At 51.2% G+C, this 26,026-nt stretch overlaps 1 protein-coding gene across 1 annotated transcript in view; it reads right to left on the bottom strand.

Moving 5' to 3' along the window:
• Nucleotides 1-25,160, bottom strand: part of NKD1 (NKD inhibitor of WNT signaling pathway 1) — a 70,837-nt gene extending 45,677 nt beyond the window's left edge. Inside the window, exons 1-3 of the mRNA XM_080937308.1 lie at nt 25,040-25,160; nt 24,883-24,915; nt 24,149-24,282 (exon numbers count right to left, since the gene is read on the bottom strand). Of these exons, the coding sequence (XP_080793434.1) occupies nt 24,149-24,282; nt 24,883-24,915; nt 25,040-25,064 (192 nt within the window). The 5' untranslated portion in view covers nt 25,065-25,160. The remainder of the gene's footprint in view (nt 1-24,148; nt 24,283-24,882; nt 24,916-25,039) is intronic.
• Nucleotides 25,161-26,026: the final 866 nt, after the last annotated feature.

The following is a 26,026-nucleotide window of genomic DNA, read 5'->3' as shown; positions in this document are numbered from 1 at the left end:
CTGAGACCACCAGTACCAGTAGCAGCAGGAACAAAATGGAGCCTTTCTAAAAACAAGACAAGGCCTGCCTGGCCCCAAGGAGTCCTAAATATAGTCTTCGGGGAAAGATGACTGTGTGTGCCCAGCTAGAGAGAAGTCAACCAAGCTAAACCAGCTCCCAGGGTGCTTCAGCCCCAGCCTTGACTTGTGGGTGACTCAAACCACTTTCCTATCCTCCCCCCTCTTTCATTCTCCAGGTCTACCCAGGCTAGTCAAGTCTACTCACTTGCTAGCTGAGAAAACTGAGACCCCAAAGTAGCAGTAGTGAGAAAGGATGGACACAGTTTCACACCCAATCAGGGTCTACACTGACTGATCCAGGAAGAAGGCACTCAGGTACCCCGTGCCTCAGTTTCCTGGTCTGTGAAATGGGATGGTGTTAATAGCTATAACATGGGCTTGGGAAATGGCTCAGTGGTTAAGAGCACTGGCTGCTCTTCCAGAGGTTCTGAGTTCAAATCCCAGCAACCACATGGTGGCTCACAAACATCTGTAAGATCTGATGCCCTCTTCTGGTGTGTCTGAAGACAACTACAGTGTAGTTATATATAATAAATAAATTGTTTTTTTTAAAAAAGCTATAACATGTTAGGATATATGTGTACATACATGCCTCGTTTCTGTTATGTAGTGTGTATGTATGCTTGTTGAAATGGTGCACACGCATGAATAGGCCTGAGGCTCGTTGTCTTTCTCCATTGCTTCCTATTTGATTTTTAAGACAGGCCTCACCAATTCAGCAAGACTCTTTGAGAGTTCCTGGGAGCCTCTGCCTTTCCAGAGCCAGTATAATAGGCCTAGCCTTTTGTTGCTGTTTTATACGTGCGGGGGGGGGGGGGGGGCTGGGGAATCCAAACCCAGGTCTTCATGCTTGCTTAGCAAGCACATTACGGGCTGAGCCATCTCCCCAGCCATAGGCACACTTTTTATGCATGTGCTTGTGCAACCGTGTGTCTGTGTGCTTTAAGGCTGTCCCCAGGTCCTCTCCGTATATATACCATGTGCAGTCACTGTTTCAGCCCACTCAGCCTGTCTCCTGCTTGGTGACAACGGTGCCCTGCTGCTCCTTTGGGTGGCCTTCTTTCTTGCAAACCTCCACAGAGCAGCAGAGATTAGGAAGAGCCCAGAAGCCCCTGCCCTCACACCCCTAGCCTCCTGGAGGGGTGTCTTGACTCAGAAGCCTCCCTACAGGCTCATGTTACACACATGCCTCAGCTGCCGGAACTTTTGAGGAGGCTGTGGAACCTCAGGGAGGTGGAGCCCGAACAGGGGAAGTAGGGCACTGGGCCAGGCCTTTGAAGACTATACCTGCTCTGGTTCCTAGCTATCACCCCCTCCCAGTCCGTGCTGATGCGAACAGCCTCCTCCACACACTCCAACTACCATGAACTGAGTTCCACCATGAATGCCAAGATGTAAAGCCCTAACCCTCCCGGGTCCGTGTGGAGCTGCTTAGGGAGAGCTCAGGGGCAGAGACCAGCAGAGTTCGGGTGACACAAGCCACAGCACACAGGCTAATGTCATGAATCAAAGTCAAGCTTTCTGTGCCAACAAGAAGGGTTAGAGGGTAAAGTGCTTGTTGTCCAAACCTTGCAATCTGAGTTCAATTCCCACACCTTACAATGGGAGAAGAGACCAATTCCAAAGGTTATCCTTTGACCTCCACATGGATATCAGGGCAGAGGCAAACACACACACACACACACACACACACACACACACACACACACACGTCAATAAACATGAGGTTTTATTTCAAATATCTTTCTTTTTTAAAAATAACATACACTTGCCCACAAGGCAACTTTGGCACAGGGAGGCACTACAGCGCCCTCTACCTTGAGTCTCTAATGAGTTACCTGATGACTAGAGGGAGACCTGGAGGTCAGGAATCCAGTGTGCTAAAGGACAGGGAAATAACATGTGATCACAAGGACAGCTTCATTGAGTACCTGGGGTTTGCATGACCATCTGTGTAACCTTATATACACTTCTGCCCAAAGAGAGGAGGTTCACTGACAGCCCCATTTCACAGATGGGAAAACTGAGACCTCGAGACAGTAAAGCTGCCTAAGCTTGCATTCATGGGCAGCAAGCTCTGGGTTTAAATATATACAAGTGCAGGGTCTTCTTTCTGCTTCTCCGTGTGGGGAGCAGCATTCTCATGGGTCTAGTGTCAATAACCTGTCAGCAGCAGAGAGGGCAGTTCCACGGTGGATATGTTCCTTCAGCTGTCACAGGAAGAAGTCACTAGTGGCCAGTGGTGACAACCACAGAGAAGTGGAGAAGCAGGTCTGACAAGGACCCACTGTCCCTCAGGCTCTGGGGAATGCTGCTCTGGCTAAACCCCAAAGGGTGAGCAGGGACGAGCCAGGGACGGTGAGTGAGAGGCTCAATCAGACATGAGCATGTTCGGAGGCTCAGAGGTAGGACCAGAAGGTCTGGAGCAGAGCGAGTGAGGGACAGGCTGCAGAGAGGGGTAGGGGAGAAGCAGGCACCGCCCTCACAGTCTCTTCACCTGAAAGTCACTGAAGTCACTGGAGAGATGCAAATGACAGGGGAATGTGACATGACCCTTGTCTTCCTTTCTTGTTTCCTTTTCTTTTCCTGAGTCCTGGAACTCACTCCATAGACCAGGCTGACGTAAACTTAGATCCTCCTGCCTCTGCCTCCCTAGTGCTGAAGTTAAAGGAGTGTGCACCACACCCAGTGGTGCTGCCTTTCTGTACTGTAAATGTGGCCTGGCTGGGATGCAGATGGGGACAGAAGAGCCCTACATGGGCCATATGCTGGTAGCTGAACAGTGATGCCAGTGGACCAGGTGGCCATCTGTTGCTCAGCCAGGAATGGTTCCAGGTCTGAGCCCAGACAGGCCAGAGGGGTACATTGGACAGGCTGCAGACACTGGAACTAAACCCTCTCCCCCAACCTCCAAGCCTGACACACACATGTGTCCTACTTCCACCAGGCTGTGGACAGCAGGTTGTGTTCCTCCTGGATGTGCTGTGGCTGGTTATCTCCAGACCACGTGCCCGCAGGAGGCACACCCTTGGCTTGGTGATCCTTGGCTTGGTGATGGCGGTATATGGCCAGTTTCTAATGAGAGGCTGCCTCTGCATCTCCAGGACACGGTTCAAGTCACTACCAATTCTCAAAGCCTTGAGAAGGACCTCAAATCTGACTTCTTGGACAGAACAGTCAACAGTTAATGGTCTCCTTCTGCAACCCTACAAAGCCCTCCCATTGAAGGTATCCCTGGGGAGAATTGCCAGCATATCCTGGTCCGGAGAGTTGGAAGGAACACAGCCAGGAGGTTCTGTTTGAGCCGAGTGTGAAAATCTCTAGAAACTTCCCAGCAATGTGCAGAACCTTCCCACAAATGCTCTCAGCAACCCATTTCCCACATGGGAACACGGAAGGTAACATGTGGTCACTTGGGAACCAGAGTCCACTCTTCGGACCTTTATGTACATTGTGAGTAACGGCCTGGAGGTGCCTTCTTTCTGAGGGACTCAGCTGCCTACACGAGAGCTCTGTGCTCACTTCAGGCTCCACACCAGCACAGCTGTGTAGAAGAGTCACACAGCCGTGTGAACTCACACTGTCCAGAACACAAGGATGTAAGTTCAAATTCCTATAAGCTACATTTTTAAGTTAATTCTGATGTTATTACAGCCAGGATATCCAAATATTCACATTTCAAAAGTGTCACCATATTTAAAAATTATTATTTTTTAAGTGCTACTGCAGGGGAAGGGCCAGGGGTAGGGAAGATGACTCAGTACTTGAGGGCACATACATCTCTTGCAGAGGGCCCGAGTTCGGTTCCCAGCACCAACTGAAGCCAGGGGTCTTGAGGAGCACCTGTCCTATGAATATGCACACAATAAAAAGTAGTGAAAATAATGTCCCGAGCAATGGGCGAAGAGACACCTTGTTGGTGGTGGCGTTCTTATATCAGTTAGGGACAGAGCCGACGGCAGTCCTTTGTTCATCCTAGTTTGATGCCTGCCTTGGTGGCCCAAGCTGGCTTATGCCTAGAACTCATAAAATCAAATCAAGTCCAGGGAGCACAGTATGGGAAGAGGAAGACAGAGGCCTACGGACCACCATGCCACCCTTTGACCTGACCTCCAGTGCACAGCCCAGGCAGGACGTAACACCTGTTTGCCACCACACCATGCAGCATGGATTTAGGATGTCACCCTGTCAGCCATGGCCAGCCTGCAGCAGGGGCCACCACAGTGTGCCAGTATGTGCTGGTCAGGTGGGACAGAAAGAGAAGTGGAGCAACTTGAACATTGTGAACAGAGCTGGATCTGGAGACTCGGGGTGGAGAGGAGGAGCCAGCTGTAAGAGGCGAGCCCTGAGGCCGTGGGAAGTAAGGTCCCAGCCCAAGCTGCTGCCGAGGGCCGTGTCCGGGTCTGAGGCTATACGGATGGTAGGGGTTAGTGTTGATGTCCGTACTCATATTACCGAAAGAGAATGTGGTTGGGGCAGCCTCCAGGGACCGTGGATGTCCGGAGGCCGTGCAGAACTGGCCCTGCCCCTCACCGGTGCTGCCCTCTGCAAGCTTGCCTCATCTCTCACTGGCTGCAGCACTCGGGAGAGTGGGCCCTGTGCCTCATGCAGACAGCACAGCAGAGATGACCCTGGTGGCAGGGGTGTGGGTGAGCCGGTCCTGAGGGTGTTAGTGTGAGCTGACTCTGCTATTCATATGGCATGGGGTGCCATGGGTGTGGGATGATGCCTTCCACCTCTTCCCCCACCCCCTTGCCACTTGCTGTAGCTGGCTGAGCTGGCCTTGGGGTCATGAGAACGGGAGAGGTGATTTTGCGCCTTGCCGGCTGTCGCACTCCGAAGAGCGAGTCCTGAACCTTGCCTGGGAGACATAACTGAGGCCCTGATGGTAAGAGCATGGTTGAGCCAGCGCCAAGGGCGTGAGAGTGGGAGAGCTGGCCCAGCTCCTCGCAGGCTCCCTTGCCTGGGCATCACGATGGAGCTTGCTCTGGGGAGTGGGTGTAGGTGAGCCAGCCCAAGGACACGTAAACAAGAGAGCTGAGACTGACTTCTACCAACAATGGCAGCACCGGGTGGCCTGTCGGGAACAGTGTTGGAGGTATGGATAGCGGAGAGCCAGCCCACGACCAAGCCCAGCTACCACCCAGGACCAGGTCAAGGGCTCTGAATTGCCCCACCCCAACATCTATATCATATGGAAATGCTGGGGTGTATGAAAGGGCCAGTCCTGCTGATCCAAACCACCAGGAGCTCTAAGGGACCTTTGACACCTAAGAACCCTGGATAGAGTCTCTATCAACTCCAACTGGGAGGTTCCACTCTCGTCCTTAGCACCCAGTGTGGGCAAGACAACATGAGGACCAGCTCTTGGGGAGACGCACGGCATCCCTCTGCAAGGACGAGATAAACTGCAGTGCATCCAAAGACCAAGCCCAGAAGACCCTGCCCAAGAAAACCCTGGGGAAGTGGCTTTTCTGAGGGCATGCTCATACTGTGTTTACGCTAGTCCCTAAACACAGTGCCAATCGCTTCAGGCATTTCCTCTGTCTGGGGTATCACGACTCATCAGCTTCCGGTAAAGAATAGGAGGGTGTGCCTGAACTACATGCACATCTTGTCATTTTGTATAGGGACTTGAGGAGACGCCCAGGGACTGATATCACAAGAAGGCCATGTTTACCAAAAGCTACTTGGTCACCAGCCCCTGAGGTTCCCTGCTCCCATCTTAATTTTCATTATTAGAAGAGTTCTTATTGACTCTTTCATTTTACTGATGAAAAATCAAGAACCCACACATCTCTGACTTGGACAACTTATCAGTAAAGCAATGTAAAAGTTCCCTGGAGGGAGGAGGGTCAGCTGAGAAAAGGCTTTTCCAGAAGAGGGAGGGACATGGTATCCCAGTGTCTTGGTCAGGAAGAAGGAAGCTGGTCCCCAGGATAAGGCAGGGCACACACACTCAGGAAACATGCGATCAGGCATGCCCAATACAAATGCAGGCTCCTCGGAGCCAGGCAGAAGCAGGAATTCTGGTGCTGACACAGATATCTTACCAGCAGCCTATTCACAGCCACTGTGTGAGAAGGGTCCAGATTCAACCACCCAGTCCTGAACAGCACCCACTACCCACTCCTGGGCCATAATGCCAGCTAAATCCAACTTCCCAAAATATTTACCAGAAGGCTCTGGGCACAGACTCCATTCTGTAAACTTGGATGTGATTCCAGAGCTGAAGAGACAGATCTCCCGGAAAACCAGATAAACTTTCCCTCACATTCTAAATAACGAGGAGGAGGTGGGGAGGAGAAGGAAATAAATCAACCCTCCCTGCTGCCCAACTTAAAAGGGATTATGGTCCAGAGCAAGGAGGGAGCAAAGATGCCGTGTCCTTATCGGGCACAAGGCCGCTCCAGACACAAACAAAACTTTTGGCAGGCATCCTTCTTCCTCATCGGAAGGGGAGCAAGCAGTCCTCATGCACAGACTCAAAGACACCCTGAGTACACCCAGGCTGACCTTCCCCCAAATTTCTGAAAAAGAAGGGCTCCTTCTGGGAACCAGGACACCAGCTGTAGCTTGAGCAACAGAATGGGGCCTGTGAACCTCCAAGTCCCAAGGGTAGCTAACCCAGAGTTCAAATCTCTCACTGTGTGGGTCCTGGTAACAGAAAGAGGAGGGGTGAGCTGACTCAGTCGTGTGGAGAGAGGAAGTTGCTCCCTGCCTCTGAACCATTGCCCTCAGCATCAAGGGTGGGAGAAAAGAGATGACAACCATAGGATAACAGCCCTCAGTCCCGAGGACATACCATGAGGCAGGTACTGCTGCTGTCTCCAGATGACAGATAGGCCAGAGTCCCATGACCAGTAAAGACAGCACCGGATCTGACCAGACCTCCAGATCTCATCTGGTGTACCCTCCCCCAGCTTCTGGCTCCATCCTTCAGCTTGGCCCGTCTCCATTCCTGCCTGACATCCTTAAGTTACATATCCCTAAATCCCCCAGGAAGGGGAAGAGAACACGGTTGCATGTTCACTCTTCCCCCTCCCCAACCCATGCCATCTCCTGGCACCCACTCCCACTCTAGAAACGCAGCCTGGCCTCCCCTGTGGCCCATCCAAGAAGCAAGCTTTCCAACATAATATTTTCCTCCCACAGAACGTGAGAATAAAGGGCTCTTTGCTTGTCTCCTGAAATAACTGGCTCTCGCCATAAAGCAACCTCTGCCCAGTAAAAATATTTCTGTAAAACTTGGTAACTCTATCTGCGGCTCCTTTTCTGAAAGTCAAAAACCTTGGAGAATGAAATACAGCCAAGGCAGACGTTATGACAAGCACATGAAGTCATGTCTACCCCAGGCAGTCCTCCCGGGCACAGTGATTAATTTGCTGTTAACCACACGGACTTTGTGTCTTAATACACTCAAAGCAAAACATCAGTTCACATTTCTGCTGAAACAATACCCACCACCCCAGCTCAGGAGGCAGCCAAGTGGGCAGCACAGTCGTGTCTGGGCTCAGGGGCCTGGAAGGATTCTGCAGATGGCCATGATACACAGGTGAGTTGTCCTCTGTGGCTTAGCCTTCTCAACAGAGGCCGTGAGCATCATAAAATAAGTTTGGGGTATTGGACTGACATTGGAGATCCCTATGGAAAAGTCAGAAGAAGGATTGAAGGAATGGAAGGAGATGACAATCCCATAGGAAGAACAACAGTGTCAACTAACCAGGACCCTTAGGAGCTCCCAGAGACTGAGGCACCAACCGAAGCGCATACACAGGCTGGTCTGAGCCCCAGAGCCTCTGTATACACCAGAGGACTGCTTTGTCTGGCCTCAGTGGAGAGGATGCATCTAATCCTGTGAAGACTTGATGCCCCAGGGAAGGGAGATGCTGGAAGGCACCCTCTCAGAGGTGAAGAGAAAAGGGGATGGGGTGGGGGAGAACTGTGGGAGGAGGGACCAGGAGGTGGGCAACATTTGGGACGTTAATAAGTAAAATAATTAATAAAATATTTTTAAAAGTTAGGGGTGCTCAGGTGAAGTGTACAAGCACTTAACCTAACTCACTCCAGGACACTAGGGAAGGCACAGGGTTTGCACAGACCTCAAATTTCCCATTTGTCAATGTGGAAGTCTCGGAGAAACAGGGGCCCAGATGACAGGTCCCTCTGAGCCTCGGAACCTACCACACCCTTGAAAAGGCCCAAAGAGATAGAGATAGGTATACACAGATGACAGCCAGCACAGCCATTACCTCCACTGACTCCTAAAATCAAGGTAGGGGCTGCTCCCCATACTACACAGGAGAAACAATCTAAATCTCAGTCCAAAGCTGTACCCCAAGCTCTGTATCCCCTACAGTTGGCAGATTCACACATAGGAAGGCAAGATTAAATGAGGGTGTGTGTGTGTGTGTGTGTGTGTGTGTGTGTAGAGAGAGAGAGAGAGAGAGAGAGAGAGAGAGAGAGAGAAAAGAATGATCAAAACATTATTCTATATTACTATTTGTACTGGCTGGTTTTGTGTCAACTTGACACAAGCTGGAGTTATCACAGAGAAAGGAGCCTCAGTTGAGGAAATGCCTCCATGAGATCAGCTGTAAGGCATTTTTTTCAACTAGTGATCAAGGGGGGAGGGCCCAGCCCATTGTAGGTGGTGCCATCCCTGGACTGGTAGACCTGAATTCTATAAGAAAGCAGGCTGAGTAATCCAGGGGAAGCAAACCAGTAAGTGACATCCCTCCATGGCCTCTGCATCAGCTCCTGCTTCCTGACCTACTTGAGTTCCAGTCCTGACTTCCTTTGGTAATTAACAGCATGTGGAAGTGTAAGCTGAACAAACCCTTTCCTCCCCAACTTGCTTCTTGGTCATGAAGTTTGTGCAGGAATAGAAACCCTGACTAAGACACTATTTTATTTTTGTTTGTTCATTTGCTTAAAGAGGGTCTCACTGTAGCTTTAGCTGGCCTGAACTTGCTCTGTAGACCAGACTGGCCTCCAACTCATAGATCCACCTAGCTTGGCCTCCGGAGTGCTGGGATTAAAGGCATGTGCTACCATGCCTGGCTCAAACATTTCAAAGGGATGTATGAAATGTCACAATTCAAATCATCTGTTGTTTGGGTGTGTTATTTGCAGTGCTGGGAATCAAACCCAGGACTAGCAGCAGCCTCTTCTATTCCATGCAAATCAAGGGAAAGTTTCTGACCTTAGATCATTGGCTGCACTAACCCTACAGTAAGGATGAAGGACCGGCATCCAAGGTGGAGAATACATGGGTTTCCGAGGCCTGCTATCAGCACTCAGGCTGGGAGGAATCTCCTGGTATCCCGGTGCAGAGGTTGGGAACAGAGAAAGAGCTTCTGCAGGCTGCATGAGGGAAAGGCAAACCACCCAGACTTTCTGAAACCCAATGGCCTCCCATATTTCTCCCAAAGCCTGGCTACTTTATCTGCTAGCCATCCTTTGTTTGGTGAGTCTTCGGCCCAGAGGACTGGGCATGCACACTCTAGGCGCTATCTAGCATCAGCATGTATATAGCCTTCCCTCCAACTCCCAAGGATTTCTCTTATGGACACTCCCAGGGGACTCAGCATGAGACAGAGGGCCAGGGTGACTCAACTCTACAGGAAAGTATATGGTCCAGATAAAAACGATGGAAGTATAGCCTGGAATTTTCTAGAACTTTCAGGTGAAGGCAGAAGCCTGAACTGCTGAGAAGGGCTCACACTGACTAGAGAGATGGCCTATGAATGAAGCCAACATGAAGTAGAAAGAGACAAACACTGATATCCTGCTCTGGGGCAGGCGCTCTGAGCTCCAGACCAGTCCCTTCCACCCAACAACATATCTAAGCAACAGATGATTTTAATTGTGACATTTTCACACATGCATTTGAAATGTTTGAGCCAGGCATGGGAGTACGTGCCATTAATCCCAGTGTTCGGGAGGCCAAACTAGGTGGGACAACACAGACTTGATTTAGGAGGAAGGTGAGGCCCTGCTCACAGGGCAAGGGAGAAGCAACCCAAAGCCCTCTGCAAAGACCCAGAACAGAAACTGGGGCTAAAAGGCACAGCGCCTGAATCCCAGCCCCCTGCATACCTGTGACCTTCTCTGCACGCTATGGGGATCTTCCAAACCTCAGCTATTCTTTGAGGATCTGCCTCCTGCCAGGCAGTGCCCAGCCCATAAAGCTCCACAGAATCTCAAGTATGAGCTCAGTTTCCCCATGCAAATAATCCTGGCCAATTATTATATGACTATGAACAAGGCTTCAGGAGCCAGAAAGCCTCTGGCTAACCCCAGTTTTGGGGGGCAGCTGCTCCAGATCAGGGGTTTACCTTCCAGGACCCTACAGCACAATCTATGCCAGGTGCCCACCCCAGTGCATACCGAAAAAGCCTCACCTCAGCTGCACAAGGAGCAGCACACAAGAGTTCTAGAACTTGTGATCTAGAGCTCAAGTTCCCCTCCCACTCTTCTAGAAGGAGCTTCCTTCCAAAGGTGTAGAGAACATTCTTTTGCTACCTACTGCTGCAAATATACCACACACACACACACACACACACACACACACACACACACACACACACACACACACGCAGGACACAGGGATGAGACAGATGTAAGGTGAGGTTTAGCCGGCTGCACAGCCTCAGTCATCCTCCTCAGACCACACCTGGGTGAGACGTAGGCAGGAGACATTGCTCTGCAGGTTCTTTATGTGTCAATCCACTCAAACCAAGCTTGTCTTACTTCAGTAGCTGAACCATGTTCCCACACAGCACACACAGTAGCCCAGAGCACTCTGATCACAAGAACAACCAGCAGACGGAGCTACACTGCCCACTTTTCCTTTTCACATCCCCTTCGGCCCTCTGCTTCAGAGTAGCCCCGGTAGTAAAACTGTCCGTGGAAGTCCAAGCCCTCGTGGAAGCTTAGCCCCAGTCACAGGAGTAGGAAGAGAGACAGACTCATTGACTGAGAACCTGACACCAGTCAGAGCCACACAGGGTCTCTTTCCTTATCTGGTCTTACCCAGGCCAGCTCTAACCTCACACAATCCTCCTGCCTCAGCTTACCAAGTACACAAATGTCTACCATACCAGCTGGACTCTGCACTTGAATCAGCACCCAGGAGGCTCAGAAGCAGGGAGTCACCCCAACCCTCAGCCCCTTCTGGCACCTCCCAGACCCTTCCTGAGAAGCTTCCCAGGATGGCATAGCCTCCCTCCCCTTCCCTTACTAAATGTGTAATTTTTATGAAAAGTATGAACATTAGACACTCATTCACCCAAATAAGCCAAGTAAGGAAGTGTGCAGTGTGAAAGTAAAATTCTCTGATCCTTCCAGATCTTTATATATCTAACTACACTCAGAAACGAGCCTGAGCAGACATGTGTGCGTAGCTGCCCCCAATATCCCCAAGAATGGTTTTAGGACTCTCCCGCCATGAATATCAAAACTTGTCAACACCCAGGCCCTTCTTCCCAAAGGCCCACTCCTCCTGCTCGAACCCAGGGCAGAAGTCAGTGAAATGGCCACACCACCACAGACTGACCCAGTGATGGACGGGTGAGCTGTAATCAGTTCTTCTCGCTCTATGCCTATTTCTGAACATGCATGTTCATTTCTGCTGTGATGTCTCCTCTAACCCCTGCCCTCTCTTCACCAAGTCAGCACCTGTAAAACCCAACTGTGACAACAATCCCACCATAAATGGATCTTGTGGATACAGCCCACCTCCCCTCTTTAGGGAAAAAAAAAAATGTTGCCTCTCAGTAGCTTTCTCTTTACACATACTCTCTACGGTGGGCGGCAGTCTCTGAGAGAGATCTCAAGTTCAGTTTAGATAGCTGAGGTCCCTTCCCTTACTTCTGGGCTGAAGCTGTGACCTGCTGTACCAAAGAGGATTTGGGACCATCAGCTCTAACGCTGAGCTTCAGAGTACTGGCTGAGCACTTGGAGAAGTCAAGTAACAGCCAATGGATACCCGAAGCTCCTCAAGCTTCCATCATGGCTGCTCAGCCGCATCCCCTCTGAGAGGTAGCTCCTGCCCTCCAGGCTCAGATGGCGACCTCTGTACAAGGCCACTGCCTTCCTCTTCTTCCCCATTCCCATTGAGAAGGGAGCAGACTCAGCGTGAAAGCATTCATCCAATCCCTAGGAGTTCCTGCCCTGGGGGTAGGGGGTGAGGGGGGATAAAGTCAAAGGCTCTGAAGCCAAGAAACCAGAGAGGCACAAAGAGGTCAGGAAATTTGGCCAAGTCTAACAGCTTGTAAGCTAAACTGGGGCTTGAACCCAGGTATTCACACTCCGAATCTAGAGCAGTGACCAAACACCAGTGTTTTCTCAAGACTTTGGTCACAATTACATTATAAAGGGCTTCTGGATATATAAACATACATGTGTGTGTTTAAGCCAATACAAAACAGTAGTCTTACTGTAAGTGATAGTTTGTCTTATTTTTGTAATTTTCTATTTCATTTTTTCTGGCCACTGGTTGATTTGGGGAATGAAGCTGTAACGTATAATTTTGAACCCGCCGGCATGTCTCTAAGCCAACTCTAGAACTTCCCAGCCTGATCTGAGAAAGCTCTAATGAGGTCCTACCTTCATGTCAGGTAAGCCTCAGCACGTTAGCCGGGTGGACACAGCTTTGGCAGCTTTTAGTCTTTCCCACTAGGTTGGTGGTTCTCAAACCTTCCCAATGCTGTGACCCTTTACTAAAGTACCTCATGCTGACCCCGGAAGCCATCCAATTAGTCTCATTGCTGCTTTGTAACTGTGATTTTGCTACTGTTATGAGTCGTAATGTAAACAGCTAATATGCAGAATATCTGATGTGCAACCTCGGAAGGAGTCACGGCCCAGATTAAGAAACACTGTGCTAGAGCAAGAGGGGCTGCCACTGTTCAGATATGACACCTTGCCTTCAAAAGCTTAAGGACTAAAGCCTTGATCCCTAGAAATCTTAGGGGAGTAGGGTATAGCTAGAAGTAGGTCCTTAGGGATGTCTTCTCTCGGCCTCCTGCCTCTCTCTGCTTTCTGTCCTACTATGCTCCTCCACCCGTCCCCCCAGCTCTGAGGGCCTACACCTTCTGAAACGGCAAAGCCAAATAATCCTTCCGGCCCTGTTATTTTCCTCCGGCATTTTGCCATTAAAATAACAAGAAAGGTGATTAATATCAGGGAAAATATCAGCGCCTACCTCATCGGGATACTGACAGAACCAAGCAGTAAGGACAAGGACGGCTTGGCACCCTCAGGTGCCCTGTAGGCAGAAGCTACGCTGCAAGCACCTTCTCTTGGTGGCCACCCATGCTTACCATACAGCTGGGCACACAGGCTGAAGCTACAAAGCATTTGCCTAAGGCTACCCCAGACATATACTCCCACAGGCAGGGGTGGGGCAGGGGTGGGAATAGAGGCCCCCAGCACCCACAGAGAAGGCAACTGTGTTCCCAGGTAACCCAAGTTTCTTTAAATCCTCTTTTGACTCCAGAGATCTGTCTAAGCCACTGGGGGAAAAGTGTGCTACAGAGAAAAATTCAAGGTCAGAACCAGCCCTGTAACGTGATACCCCGGAGAAGCCAGGTGTGGTACAGGTGTGGGTCCCTAACCAACACCTACAGGAAAGGCCTCTGAGTGAGGCTCCCTGCCCAAGCTTCTGAAGCTAGGCAAAGGAGAAGCCCCCAATGGCTGTGGGTCTCTCTCTCAGCCCTAGGGCAAACTAGCTCTGCTGTGCCTAACCCCACTCCATAGTGGAAACTAGGTGCTCGGAGCTGCAGTGAGGGCAGCGGCTGGAAGGTTTGCAGTAGACACCTAATCTCCCCACAGGATGAGGCACACGTCACCACCCACTCCGACAGGCCTGGCCCGCCCCTCTGCCTGTTCACAGACTCCTGGCCTAGTCTAGGAGACTAGAATCAGGAGGAGGCTAAGTACTTTGTTCATATGGCCTCTGTGCCTCTGTTTATCCCCTACCCTGTGGCTGGAAGGCACATCTCCTACTTGCTCCTTGGCATAGTCATCTCAGCATGACTCCCTAACCTAACCTTACGCATTACATGCCCTCACCCTCCTTCATGCCCCTGTTCTGAAGCAGACTCAGACGCCCGCTCTTGGCACGCATCTGTTTGATCATAAGTGGACACACCGGAAAGCTTTGAGAGGCTGAGTATCTGCTCCATTTTCCAACTTGCTGACGTAAAACTTATTTCACGCCCCGGAGAACTCCGTGTGGTGGGAGCAGTTCCTTTACTCCTGCCGCAGATGTGAAGATGGAGGACCTGAGCCATTGCTGGCCCCGGGCCACTCATCAGGAAGCCCACGTGGGACACAGGTCTAAGGTGTCAGACTATACAAACCCGTCATACCTGTAGACCAGCAGCCCACACAGCCGGTCCTCAGCAACAGCACTGATCCACATCTCCACATCAGTCGCTGTCTGCCCTCCTGCTGTCCTGCCTGCCACAGACACACGCTGCAGCTGTCCAGCTCACAGGGCTACCTGCTCTGTTCTGTTTGCAGCCAAAGTCAGCTCTTCCTGTCAGGACAGCAGTTTTAGCCTAGGAGTAGCTGCTGCTCTGTCCACATGATGAACGTGTCCTTAAGGGGCAGATACAGAGATCTCAGAAGGAGATGCAGGTGATTCAGTTGCATGCTTTATCTGGCTTGCATGCATGTCCTATCGCTAACTCACTGTGCCCATTGGAAGCAATTACAAGCACAGTGTGCAGGCCAAACCTAGCTACCTGCTCATCCATAGGAGGTGATCCCCAAAACTTTCTTTAGTTGACTTTTTTTTTGTTTGTTTGTTTTTGGAAAAGAGTTCTCATATAGAAGCCAAGCTGACTTCAAACTTGTAATCCTCCTGCCTCAGCTTCCTGAGTGTTGGGATCACAGAGGCAGGCCATCATGCCTGCCATGTTTTAAATTCAGAAGGTTCTGCATAAAAAAAAATCCAGATATCTGGATTTTCTAAACCACCAGATGACAATGTCAAGGCCATGTTCCCAGAGGCTAAGTGTTGGCTGGGCCTAAGTGGCACTGCCCTCTTGAGGCAGGGTATGTGTTCAGACGCAGATGCCTTCCACCCAGCCTGCTGTACCTATCAATGTGACTTCTCTGGCTCCTTGGGTTACTGAGGTCAGTATTAGCATCCCACAAAGCCTCCTACATATACCTCCATCTCTAATCTCACACCCCCAGTCCCACCCTTGTCTGTGGGTTACAACTGAAAGAGTCCCACGTGGGATTCTTCTGAACCATGCTAGGAAGCAAATACCACTACCACCCCAGTTCTCAGATGTGACAACTGAGGCGGTTTGTTCTACTGCCACAATAAGTACTCCTGGTCCCTGCCTTCTCTATGGTACCATAGGGAAGCCGACCCCTGGGTGCCAGTCCCCTAGGACCTCCTCGCATGATGGCTTCTGAATTCAGCTAGAGAAAGGACCTGGAAGGTAGAGAGAAAGTGAAATCATTCTTCCCACTCTGTGCCGCCCCCACACTATGGCGCTGACCTCAGTTAATCACCTGGGCCTTAGCAGAGGCTGGTGCCAGGTCACAGTTGTTTCAACACCTAGCAGGTCTCTCCCAACTTTGATGCAACTTTCGGACCTCAGGAATTTCCTCATTTAAATTATCGATGATGCATCTGTTTCCCACCACACTGACTGGTTGACACAGAGGCCTAGCTTAGTACCTAAAGTCTCGATGAGAAAGCGTGTGGGGGGAGTCAGAACCCAGTTCTCCACAGCCCCCGTTCACCTTGATCCTACTCTTTTCTTCCTAGCTTCTTGCCTGCAGCCTCCCCAAGGGCCCCTGTACGGTCCCCAGAGAAGAGGGTTGTGCTCGTCCCTGTGCAGAACTGTGATCCTCACAGAGACCATGAAACCTTCTATCAACAGCTTATCTTCCCAAGACTTTACAGAGTACCCTTCCTCACACTCCTCCTCCTCCTCCACAGAACAGATCACAGGCGCCTTCCATCACACCGACCTCATACAAGGCTACTTCAAGTAATCCCTCTGGACAAAAACTAAGCCCATAACACAGTGGAAAGGTGGCCAGGGTCTGGGTATGGTACCTTTAAATCCCAGCACTCAGAAGGCAGATATTTGTGAGTTTGAGGCCAACCTAGTATACATGGAAGGTGACCAAGGCCAGCCACGACTTTCACTAAGTATCTCCAACTATGCTCTGTGGCTTTCTCCCTGACACTTATCAAACATGCAACCACTTTGACATTCCCCCTTTGCTCCTATCCGACTTGCCTGTGGTGTTTGGCTCAAACCAGGCTTGCTTTGGTTCTAGATTCAAAGCCCACAGAGTGTCCCCTAACATCCCTTTAAAGATCTTCACTGTTCAACATGTACCTTCCAAGTGTGGACCAACCTAACTTAGAAATACCTGCAAAGACTCGGGGTGTGGCATCTGCAGCAAAAATACAGCTGCATTCTTAAAAGCCCACAGCACAGCATCTGTGTAGCAAGCACAGCTGCATTAAAAAAAAAAAAAATACAGTTGTATCCTTTGTTTAGGTATAGGGCACCAGTTTAGAGCACTCCCTTGTCCTTACTCCTGAGTACTGAAATGTACTGCTCAAGTCCCTTACATAACTAGGGACCATCCATGTATATACATTGAGCATACTCTCCTGCATATTTATATCAAATCCCCATTGCTTATTATACCTAATGTGGTGGTTTTAATGAGAATAACCCCAATAGGCTCGTATGTTTGAAAGTTTGGTCCCCAGTTGGTGGAGCTGTTTGGAAAGGATTAGGGGGTGTGGCCTCGTTGAAAGAGGTGTGTCACTGGGGGCAGGCTCAGAGATTTCAAGTGACTTTGAGTTAGCACTCTTTACCTCCTACTTGCCAATCAAGACGTGAGCTCTCAGCTGTTCCTGCCGCCATCTCCCTGCTTCTCCATCATGGACTCCAATCCTCCGAAAGCATAAGCCCAAATTATGAGTTGCCTTGGTCACGGTATCTTATCGCATCATAATAAAATGTTATCTAGTCAGGAAGGTGTCTTATTTAGAAAATAATGACAAAGGAAAAGAAAAGCCTGCTCAACTCAGATGTATTTTTTTCAGGTATTTTCAGTTTTCAGTTGATGCAGGGTCCAGTGTGGACAGCTGACTCCAGAATGTATCACAATCAATGGACTTTCTTCAGGAGTGCAAAGAAGCTGAACACCAAGGAACTTAGTGATATGGATTACTTTAGGTATGGTAGCACTCACTGTTATCTCAGCATTCAAGAAGTTGAGGCAGGAGGATGGTGATTTCCAGGCCAGTCTGGCCTACACACAAGATCCTGTCACAGAATAACCCCAGAAACCTAAATCACACACCATGACAGTAGAATGACCCAGCCCATTCATATGCCAACAACATTTGATAAAACTAAATGATTATTCCTAATTTAATAAATCTTAGAGAGCTGGGAGTCAGCAAGTTATTTTAGCTAGAGAAATAACATACACAACACCTCACTGTTATTAAACAGAACTTAGAAAACACTCTCACCAAGTACTAAAGTACTGAGGCAAGGACAGTGATGTGAGCAGAAGGACCTGCCATAGTGTAAAACGAACAACCACCCAGACCAGCTTTGAGCCTCAGGGCACTCTCCACTTTCTGAAGCATCTAGCCAACTTATATCCTATTATTTGCATTTCAAAAAAATTTGTCTTCTACCAGATTCTAAGCCTCACAAAAATGGCTTGTGGTCAGTGAACATGTAGAGATGTACACTCCACATCTACTGCAGACACACGCATAGTGGAGCAGAAGATGTCCTACACATACTAAATAAAATGACATCATCAGACGGAGAGGCCAAATTTCAGAGGAGGGAAAGGCCCTTTAGTTGATGTCATAGGATGCAGCAAAGCCCATCTTACCCTGGTGCTCTCTAATAACCATCAGCCACACACAAGGCCATATGCCATAGCCAATGTGGCTCAGCAAGCCAGAACAGTGACGCCCAAACTAATTCCTCAGGGCTGCTAAGCAAACATGGCCCTGGACAGGCCCCTTGGGCAGAGCCATACTGGCTGGCCAGGGCTCCTACATGCGCTGGTGAAGCTGAGGGTGACTTCAGCAGAAGGACCCATGGTTTTCCTCCTGAGCCTTGTGGCTGGTGCCCACATGGATAAACATCCCTCTCAGCTTGCCCAGGCATCTATCAAAGAATTACTTATGCCTCTGGAAGTGCGTGTTTAGAAAAGGCTCCCCACCCACCTGGGCTTGGCAGGGTGCGGCCTGGCCGGACTCTCGGGCTACCCTTTATAGAGGACTACCCTTTATGGAGTGGGCATGCCTCTCCTCTGATCCAGCCTGAGAGCTTGCCCCTGTCCATGTGGAGAGGCTGAGGCAGCTTCCCAGGATAAACGGAGCAGGGTGACATCAAAGCCCAGCTTCCAGATCCAACAAGCAAGGCCTTCAGCTCTCTCTGGCCTTTCGTCCAGGGTGTTCTGAGTCCCTTCCTCACTTCTCTCCAACAGGAGGGCAGATATTTGGTTTGTGAGGAACTAGATTCATTCCTTTTTCAGGAAGAGAGGGTTAGGGAAAAAGCCAGGGGAAGAAAGCAAGAAGGGACCCCTTCTGTGAGCGACGAGTGGCAAGAGAAACACGGGGACCAGCAATAGAGGGAAGCCCCAAAGGCTGCCACAGGAAGTACCTGAAGCCAACAAGCAACCAAAAAGATCTCAAAGTTTGTATTGCTGAGCAGAGTGTAAATTCACAGCTCTGGGCACCTGACTCACCAACGTGATGGACCCTGCCGTGAGCTCCATCGTAACTCTGGGAAGCCTGAGCAAGGGAGCTCTCCCCTCAGCTCAGCCTTTTTGTGTTCCATGACACAGTGAACTCTCTGGGGTTGCCTGTCAGCACCCTCTTTCCTCCAAGCCCTTGAAGTGACCTTCTCTGCCCTTTGGCAGCCAATGTCATCCCATCTCTACCCACACAGCTGGACTTCCGACCCTCAAGCTGGCTTCCACCTACAACCTGGCTCCAGAAGCCACCAACCCAAATGACAGCTGGGTAATATCCCATCCTCGAACTACAGCTTAGTAAATTTCAAGGAATAAGCAGGCGGCCTCACACACCTGACCCAGGACAGATAGCTCAAGCATGCCAAGAGCTGCTCACCACAGGGCTTCCCAAGACCAAGCTGCAGAGACACTTCCATTCTCCATGAGCTACCAAGCCACAGTCTTGGTATAAGGCTTGGTTCTACAATTCCATGAAGGATGGAGGACTCAGGGGAAGATAAAACTTAGCATCAGGAATAAAAGGTTTAAAAAGTTGGCTACAAGGAAGGGGGCAGTAAGAATGGTCAAATTTTCTTCATTCACACACAGTGAGTGCCTGTTAAGACTTCAGAAGAGAAATCACATTTGGTGACTCACTCTTTTGTTAATGGCAGTTCAACTTTGACCACTGTAAAGTGTCCAAGGAGACAGGTGGTTACTGATGGGGATGGGGGAGGTGGGGAAGTGGGCTTCCTGGTACAAACAAGGACACTCTCACCATCCCATTGCCTCTCCTCCTCCCACTGGGCCAGGATGTAACAGCCCTCAACTCTACTCTTGGCCACAGGTGGAAGAGGCTGCCGGAATTGTGGATGGAGACATGCAGGCCGACTGTAGGGTCCAGGCAGCACATACGGACTTGGCTCAAGAAGACCTAACATCCTTTTTAAAGAAGTTTCAGAGAGAGAAAAGGTAGTAGTTAAAGTGCCTCCAAGAAGTCCCATCCCACAGATGTACCACAGCAGCAGGCGGTGACACCCACAGGGAGGGATACAGACCATGAGCAACCTGCAGTGATGTCTGGCACCTGGAACAGCCCCGCCTCCTAGACCACTCCTTGCTGACGCCCATGTACAAGTAGCTTTCGGGGCTGTGGAAGCTGTTTCCAAGTGCCATCAGCCAAGGAGACCCTCTCTGGACCACTCAAAGATAGCTGTGAGCGAAGGCCCAATACCTCGAAGCAAATCACCTTTGATTCGTCAGCACCGAGTATTTAATGTATGCTCTACCTCAAATGTCAAGCCCACCTCCCAACACATAGCTTTAAAACCACGTAAGGAGGCCTAACACTTTCCATATGGTGAAGACATGGGGCCTGTTAATTGTGCCAACTGGTATCATTCAAGGGTAATTCCCCTGGAATCCGGGATTCAGGCAGCAGCTGGGCCAGCTCCCAATCTCATCACACAGCCCCACCTGGCCCCACGCAGCATGCCTGCACTCTCCTAATCTCCCCCAAATATCAAAATGTGCTAGGTGCCCCCTAATCAAATTACCGAAGTGCCTGGCAGCCGCCTTTGATCTACAGGGGTCTTGTTAGCCCCCAACCCCAGCCTATTTCTGTAAGCAGTCTTGCTATAAAAGAAGAAAAAGATCATGGCTCGAGCACTAAAGGTTGTTTGGAGCCTAGTTCCACACATCTCTATATACACGTGTGACCACTCTCACAGCGTGGACATAGGCAAGGTGTCCTCGTTCACGCCTGAGTCGATTGCTCCACCTACCTAGGGAGCGTCACCACGATGCCTCTGCATGCCTAGCACTTCTGCCCACTGGGCCTTTTCTCGCTGCCCCCTGCTTTGTTTCTGCTGTTTCTGCTTGCTCTCGGAGACCAGTCTAGCCTCTAACACTGCTCAGCACACTGTCTCAGCCTTGGACTTGGCTCAGTATCCTGTCCTTCATTCAAGTGCTTTTCTGTCTCTAGTCATTCCTTACTCTTCTCCTCTGAGCTTATACTCCCTTGTGCCTCATCAGGCTTCCATGGTAAAGCAAAAGCCCAGACCTTAGCCTGGGTTCCCACCGGTGAGCCTGCAGTAGAAAGGTATAGAGAGGAAAAACATACACACATCAGGATCCCACATAAAGATCGACTCTCAACCCAGGTCCTATTCTTATCAAGGTTTCACTATGACAGCTCTGCTGTGGATGATATTACCGTGCCCATCTTACAGATGTGCTGATGAAGACACGCAACGTTGATGTGACTTGCACAAGGTGACAATATCCCGTGCAGAGCCTGACCTCACTCACTTCTGTATGTGGGGGGATGGGAGTAGGTGGAGTCTCACGCCTATGTGGCTGCCCTCACACTTTATGGCCATGTATGCGACGTGGCTCCTGTCTCAGACACAGGAAAGGCAGGGCCCCTCTTGCTTTTTCCTACCCTGCAACCAGCTCATGTGGAGAGATGGTAGCAACTACCTGTGAGCCCCTGACTGGAAACTAGGCAAGACCTGGCTTCACACACTCAGTCTACACCACCTGAATGCAACTCAAGGTTTATGGGTAGATGACAGCCATAGAAGGTCATGCTTGGCACATACAGGCACACGGGCAACAGCAGTTCTCATGGTGACAATGATGTCAGTTGGATAAGCCAGGAATGTGTCCTCAGCCACTTTGGTGGCAGGACAGGTAGAGAAGTAGACACAGAGTCCTTCCCTAAGATAGGCTTGGTACAGGCTACAGGAAACTGCCAGCCCTGGAAGTTAGCAGGCGGCCAGAGCCCACACCCATCCTGATGATATCATAGAAGGACCCTGCCAGCCACCCCTCCCATGCCAGTGAGACTCATGGAAAGAGCAGGACTTCAATGTGCTCATCATCGGCCTAGCCATCACTCTCGGTGCCCTGTGAGCATTCCTTCTCACATTCCCAACTACGGCCACTTGAACTCAGCATTTTCCCTGTACTGACTTTGAACTCACCTACCTCTTTCAACTTTGATTCATCCTAAGCGATATAACATCCATGAAATCGTGCGTTTGATGTCCTAGTTATTTTTCACTGATTAAAAAAGATAAGTAACTATAAAGATTAAAGATATCCCCCCTAAGGACCACCTGAGTTGCTTCACAGGCCACCACCAGTGAAGGCCCCACACTCTGGCTCAGCCTGGTCCTTCTCTAGGGTTGGCACGCGACCCCCACTACTGTGGCCACTGCAGGCTGGAACCCAGGGATCCAGGTCTGCTATTAGGATCGACTCTCAAGGAAACAGAGACCTCCCTCCCCCACTCAACATCTTTGACGGCTGGGCCTCCCCTCTAACTATCCAACACATGTCACACTGATGGCTCTATGCCTCACATCTTCAAAAGGGCTTTGAACAAATATTAATGACCCCTCCTTTTCTGGGGGGGGGGGTGAGGCAGGAAGGCAAGCAAGCACCATCCATCCCATGCTGTCCTCAGCTGGGGGAAGAAACCAGGCTACAAAATTCCGTGACTTCAGCAAAGCCACAGGCTTAAGCAGGGGGCCCCCTCCCCCTGCTTCATTTCCCCCAATGGCAACTTTTACTGGCTTGCATTCCTCTTGCTGGGAACACTACTATTTAATTAAAAACGACAGACTTTTGTTTTCCTCTCCTTCTTCCCCCTCCCTCCCATCCTTCCAGCCTGGATGCCAAGGAGACCCACCAAAAACATGCGGGTAACATTTGTTATGGCTTTGAAGATAAAAGTCAATGGAAGCAAGCCCTCGCTGTATTTCAAGTTTCCCCTCTAGCATGAAGTAAGAGCTGCCTGGCAGTTTAGAGGGGAAAGAAAGAGGAGAGAGAGAGAGAGAGAGAGAGAGAGAGAGAGAGAGAGAGAGAGAGAGAGAGAGAGACCCTAAATAAATGTCATTCTGCAGGACTACTTTATAAAAATAAACAGGCTGAAAAAAAACAAAACTTGATTAATGGAAATCCTCTCTGTTGGCTTGTATTGAGCTGCAAATGCATCTGCTCATATTGTCTAAATTGGATTGTTTTCATTGGTCCTTAAATAAATAAATACATCAAAAACTGGGAATGGTGGGGAAAGGAAAAGTTTGTGGTTCTGTTGAAAGGCTCTAACTGCAGTCCCCCAGCCCCCACCTCAGACCAGTTTCCACCTTTCTACTAGGACCCCAGCCAGCAGCAGACTGGACGGCCAGCAAGAGCCATGTAGTAGAAGGAAAGAGGTAGCTTATCCCAGAGAGAAGGGACATTTAACACACATGCACAGACACACACACACACACACACACACACACACAAACGCCACCTCCCTGCAACAGTGCTGCCAGGTGCAATACACACATACATATACACATCTATACACACACACACTCAAACACACGCACACACACACACACTCTCTCTCTCTCTCTCTCTCTCTCTCTCTCACACACACACACACACACACACACACACACACACATCTGAAGCCTCTACCACCCTCACCCAAAGAACAAGACCAAAGAACTAGCTAGACCTGAGGATCGGTCTTTTCCCCCCTCTAAGTTAAAAAAAAAAAAATTAAATGTCACATCAAAAAGTTGATTCATCCTTTGATCCTCAGCTTGCAAGAGTTCCACGCAGACCATCTGAAAGCCCCGTGCAGAGTTCTGGAGCTCACAGGACATCTGTGAACACCAGTCCCAGGCCAGGCACAGGGGATGGAGTCACTCACTCCCCCAGTCTACTTGCTCTTGCAGAACAACTCTAGCCTCAAGAACCCCCTGGGTGAAAAAAGAGGGTGTACCCAGACCACTCTACAGAGATGCCCCCTCCCTCTCAGGGCCACACTTAAGGGGACAGCCAGGTCTCAGTGCCTCCAAAGTCTACACTCAGATGGCAGATGGCACTGATGAATGCCACAGACACAGCTGGAGGTAGCCACAGATCCTGGGCCAGCAGAGCCCTGCCCTCTACCCAGGCGCTCCTGTCTGCCTTTAGTCTTAACCCCTCCCTGTGGAAAAGCTGGCCACAAAAGCAAAGCAGAGGAGCCCCCACCCCCAACACACACAGACACACAGCACAGCTTCCCCACTCCACTGGACCTGTATTACCTCCTCCCTGGCACTTCCTCCCCAAGCTACCCTCCCCGTGCCCACCTGGGCCGGAAACTGTGCCCACTTGATCGACAAGGGTCCTCCAAAGCATGGGACACAAGTAGAGCTAATAGGGCACACCGTGGCTGAGAAGGGATTTTTGGACTTAGACAATGTGCAAGCGGGATGCTAAAAGTTCAGACCCTCCCCAAGGCTGAAAGGGTGGAAGAGAGTGGGGGCCATACCCTGGTGCCTCGACCAACAGTGCCTGCCAATCTCAGCTGTCGGGGTCCTGAGGCGCTGCCTGGACAGCGCTGCCTCCCGATCCACTCCTCGATGCCTTTCCTTGCCCAAGCAGCGCTTACAGCAAAGCTGTCACCTGCGGCGGAAAGAACACGAAGACATTGAGTCTGGGCCCCCCAGCTAGCAAAAAAGTTACCCGAGAGTGAAGGGAAGGAGACAGGGCACAGCCCGGTGAGTAAAGACTTGGCAAGAGGGTCAAGCGCCAAACGGAGCAGAATCCAAAAGAGGGAAATAGCCAAGAAAGGGGGCTCCGCGAGATTCTAAGTGCAAGGGAGATTCAGAGGGCTGAAGGGAGTAGGCAGTACCCTGACTGAAGGAGTTCGGGGACCAGAGGAAGGAGCGCAGGAGGTAGGGACTGAGGAGGAGAAAGCTGAGGGTCAGCAGAGAGGATGTAGTGGGAGCAGAGACCAAGTTCTCCTGAGAAGGGGCTGGTGGCTAGAGGAAGGCGCAAGATCTTGGGGATCTGAAGGAAAGACGCTGCTGCCAAAGTGGAGGGGGTTAGGGTCAGCAATGGGAGCACTGGACTGTGGGGAACGGGTAGGAGGGGCAGAGGGGCCCCAAAGAGTGCTCCCGGGGCGGGGCTGGGAGCTGAGGCTGCCCTGGTAATGAGATCCAGCGGCAGGGCGGTCCGCGCCGCCCCCCTCGCGCCCCACGGGCCAGTAGCCCGCGCGCCTACCTTCCGGGCTCTCCCTGCGCTTGCACACGGCGGCTGCGGGCACATCGCGCGCGGCGGCGGCGGCGGCGGCGGCGGGAGCCGGAAAGAAAGGAGAGGGAGAGTTAGCACCGGCGGGAGGACGCGGGGCCGCGGCAGGCGCGCGGGCGAGGACACTGACCCGGCTTCGAGTGAAGTTTCCCCATGCTGGGGCGCGGCGGCGGGGCGTCCTAAGCCATGCGTTCGGCCGCCGACCCCGCGCCAGCCTCGCTCGCCTCCTCCTCACAGTCCGCGCGCCGAGCGCAGCCCTAGGCGGCGCCGGGACGCGATCCTGCCGCCGTCGCCGCGGCCGGACTGACGCCCGGGCGCGCCGAGCCCCCTGCCCGCCGCCGCGGCCCCGCGCCTCCCCAAGCGCCCATTGGCCGGCAGCGGCCCATCAAAGGCAAGGCGGACGCAGCGGGGCGGGTAGAGGCGGGACCTGCAAGTAGGGGCTGGCTAAGGGGCGGGAACACGGAGGGCGTGGTCTGTGGGCAGGGACAGGGGCGGGGCCTCGGCGGGGAGGGGCTTTGGGTGTGCTGGGCCCCAAACCCCCTGTGCGAACCTCGGGCTGGAGTGGGGACCGGGCGGAGGCTCTGGCCGCTGGGTGGTGGAGCAGCGCTGCCCTCGCTGGTGACACTGAGACTTCCCCTCTTCTCTGCATTTTCTCGGAGCTGCCAGAGTGGGACTCGATGGCTCGAGTTCACAGGTGGGGAAACTGAGGTCACAACTGGCGACCTCAGATACCCTAGAGCACGCGTCTACTGCTCTCCTATGGTGCTATCCCTTCCCAGACTTACAGTGCCCAGTCTTCTGCAGAAAGTGGTTCCTGTTTTCAGCTGTCTGCCTTTTTCTTTGACTCCTTTGGATTTTGGGTTTGTTTGGTTTTGTTTTGCTTTCCAATGTGAGAGTCCGATAAAAATCAACCGAGCACCTCGCTGGCTAGAGCAGGTTCGGCCCACTCCCGTTAAGGACAAGTGTTCAGAAATCCCGAGCTGTCCCCAAGTTGCTCGCAACTCTTCTTCGCCCATGGGCTCCTGAGTGCCCAACTGGGGTCGGGGCGAGCTGCCAAGCTGCGAGGCCCGGAGCGGTGAACCTCCGGATCTTTGATCTTTCTTAGTTTCCGTTTCCC

Source organism: Micromys minutus, assembly GCF_963924665.1.
Source record: "Micromys minutus genome assembly, chromosome: 24".
Lineage (NCBI taxonomy): Eukaryota > Metazoa > Chordata > Mammalia > Rodentia > Muridae > Micromys > Micromys minutus.
The sequence above is the reverse complement of the archived record's forward strand: the minus strand, read 5'-3'. Positions and strand labels throughout refer to the sequence as shown.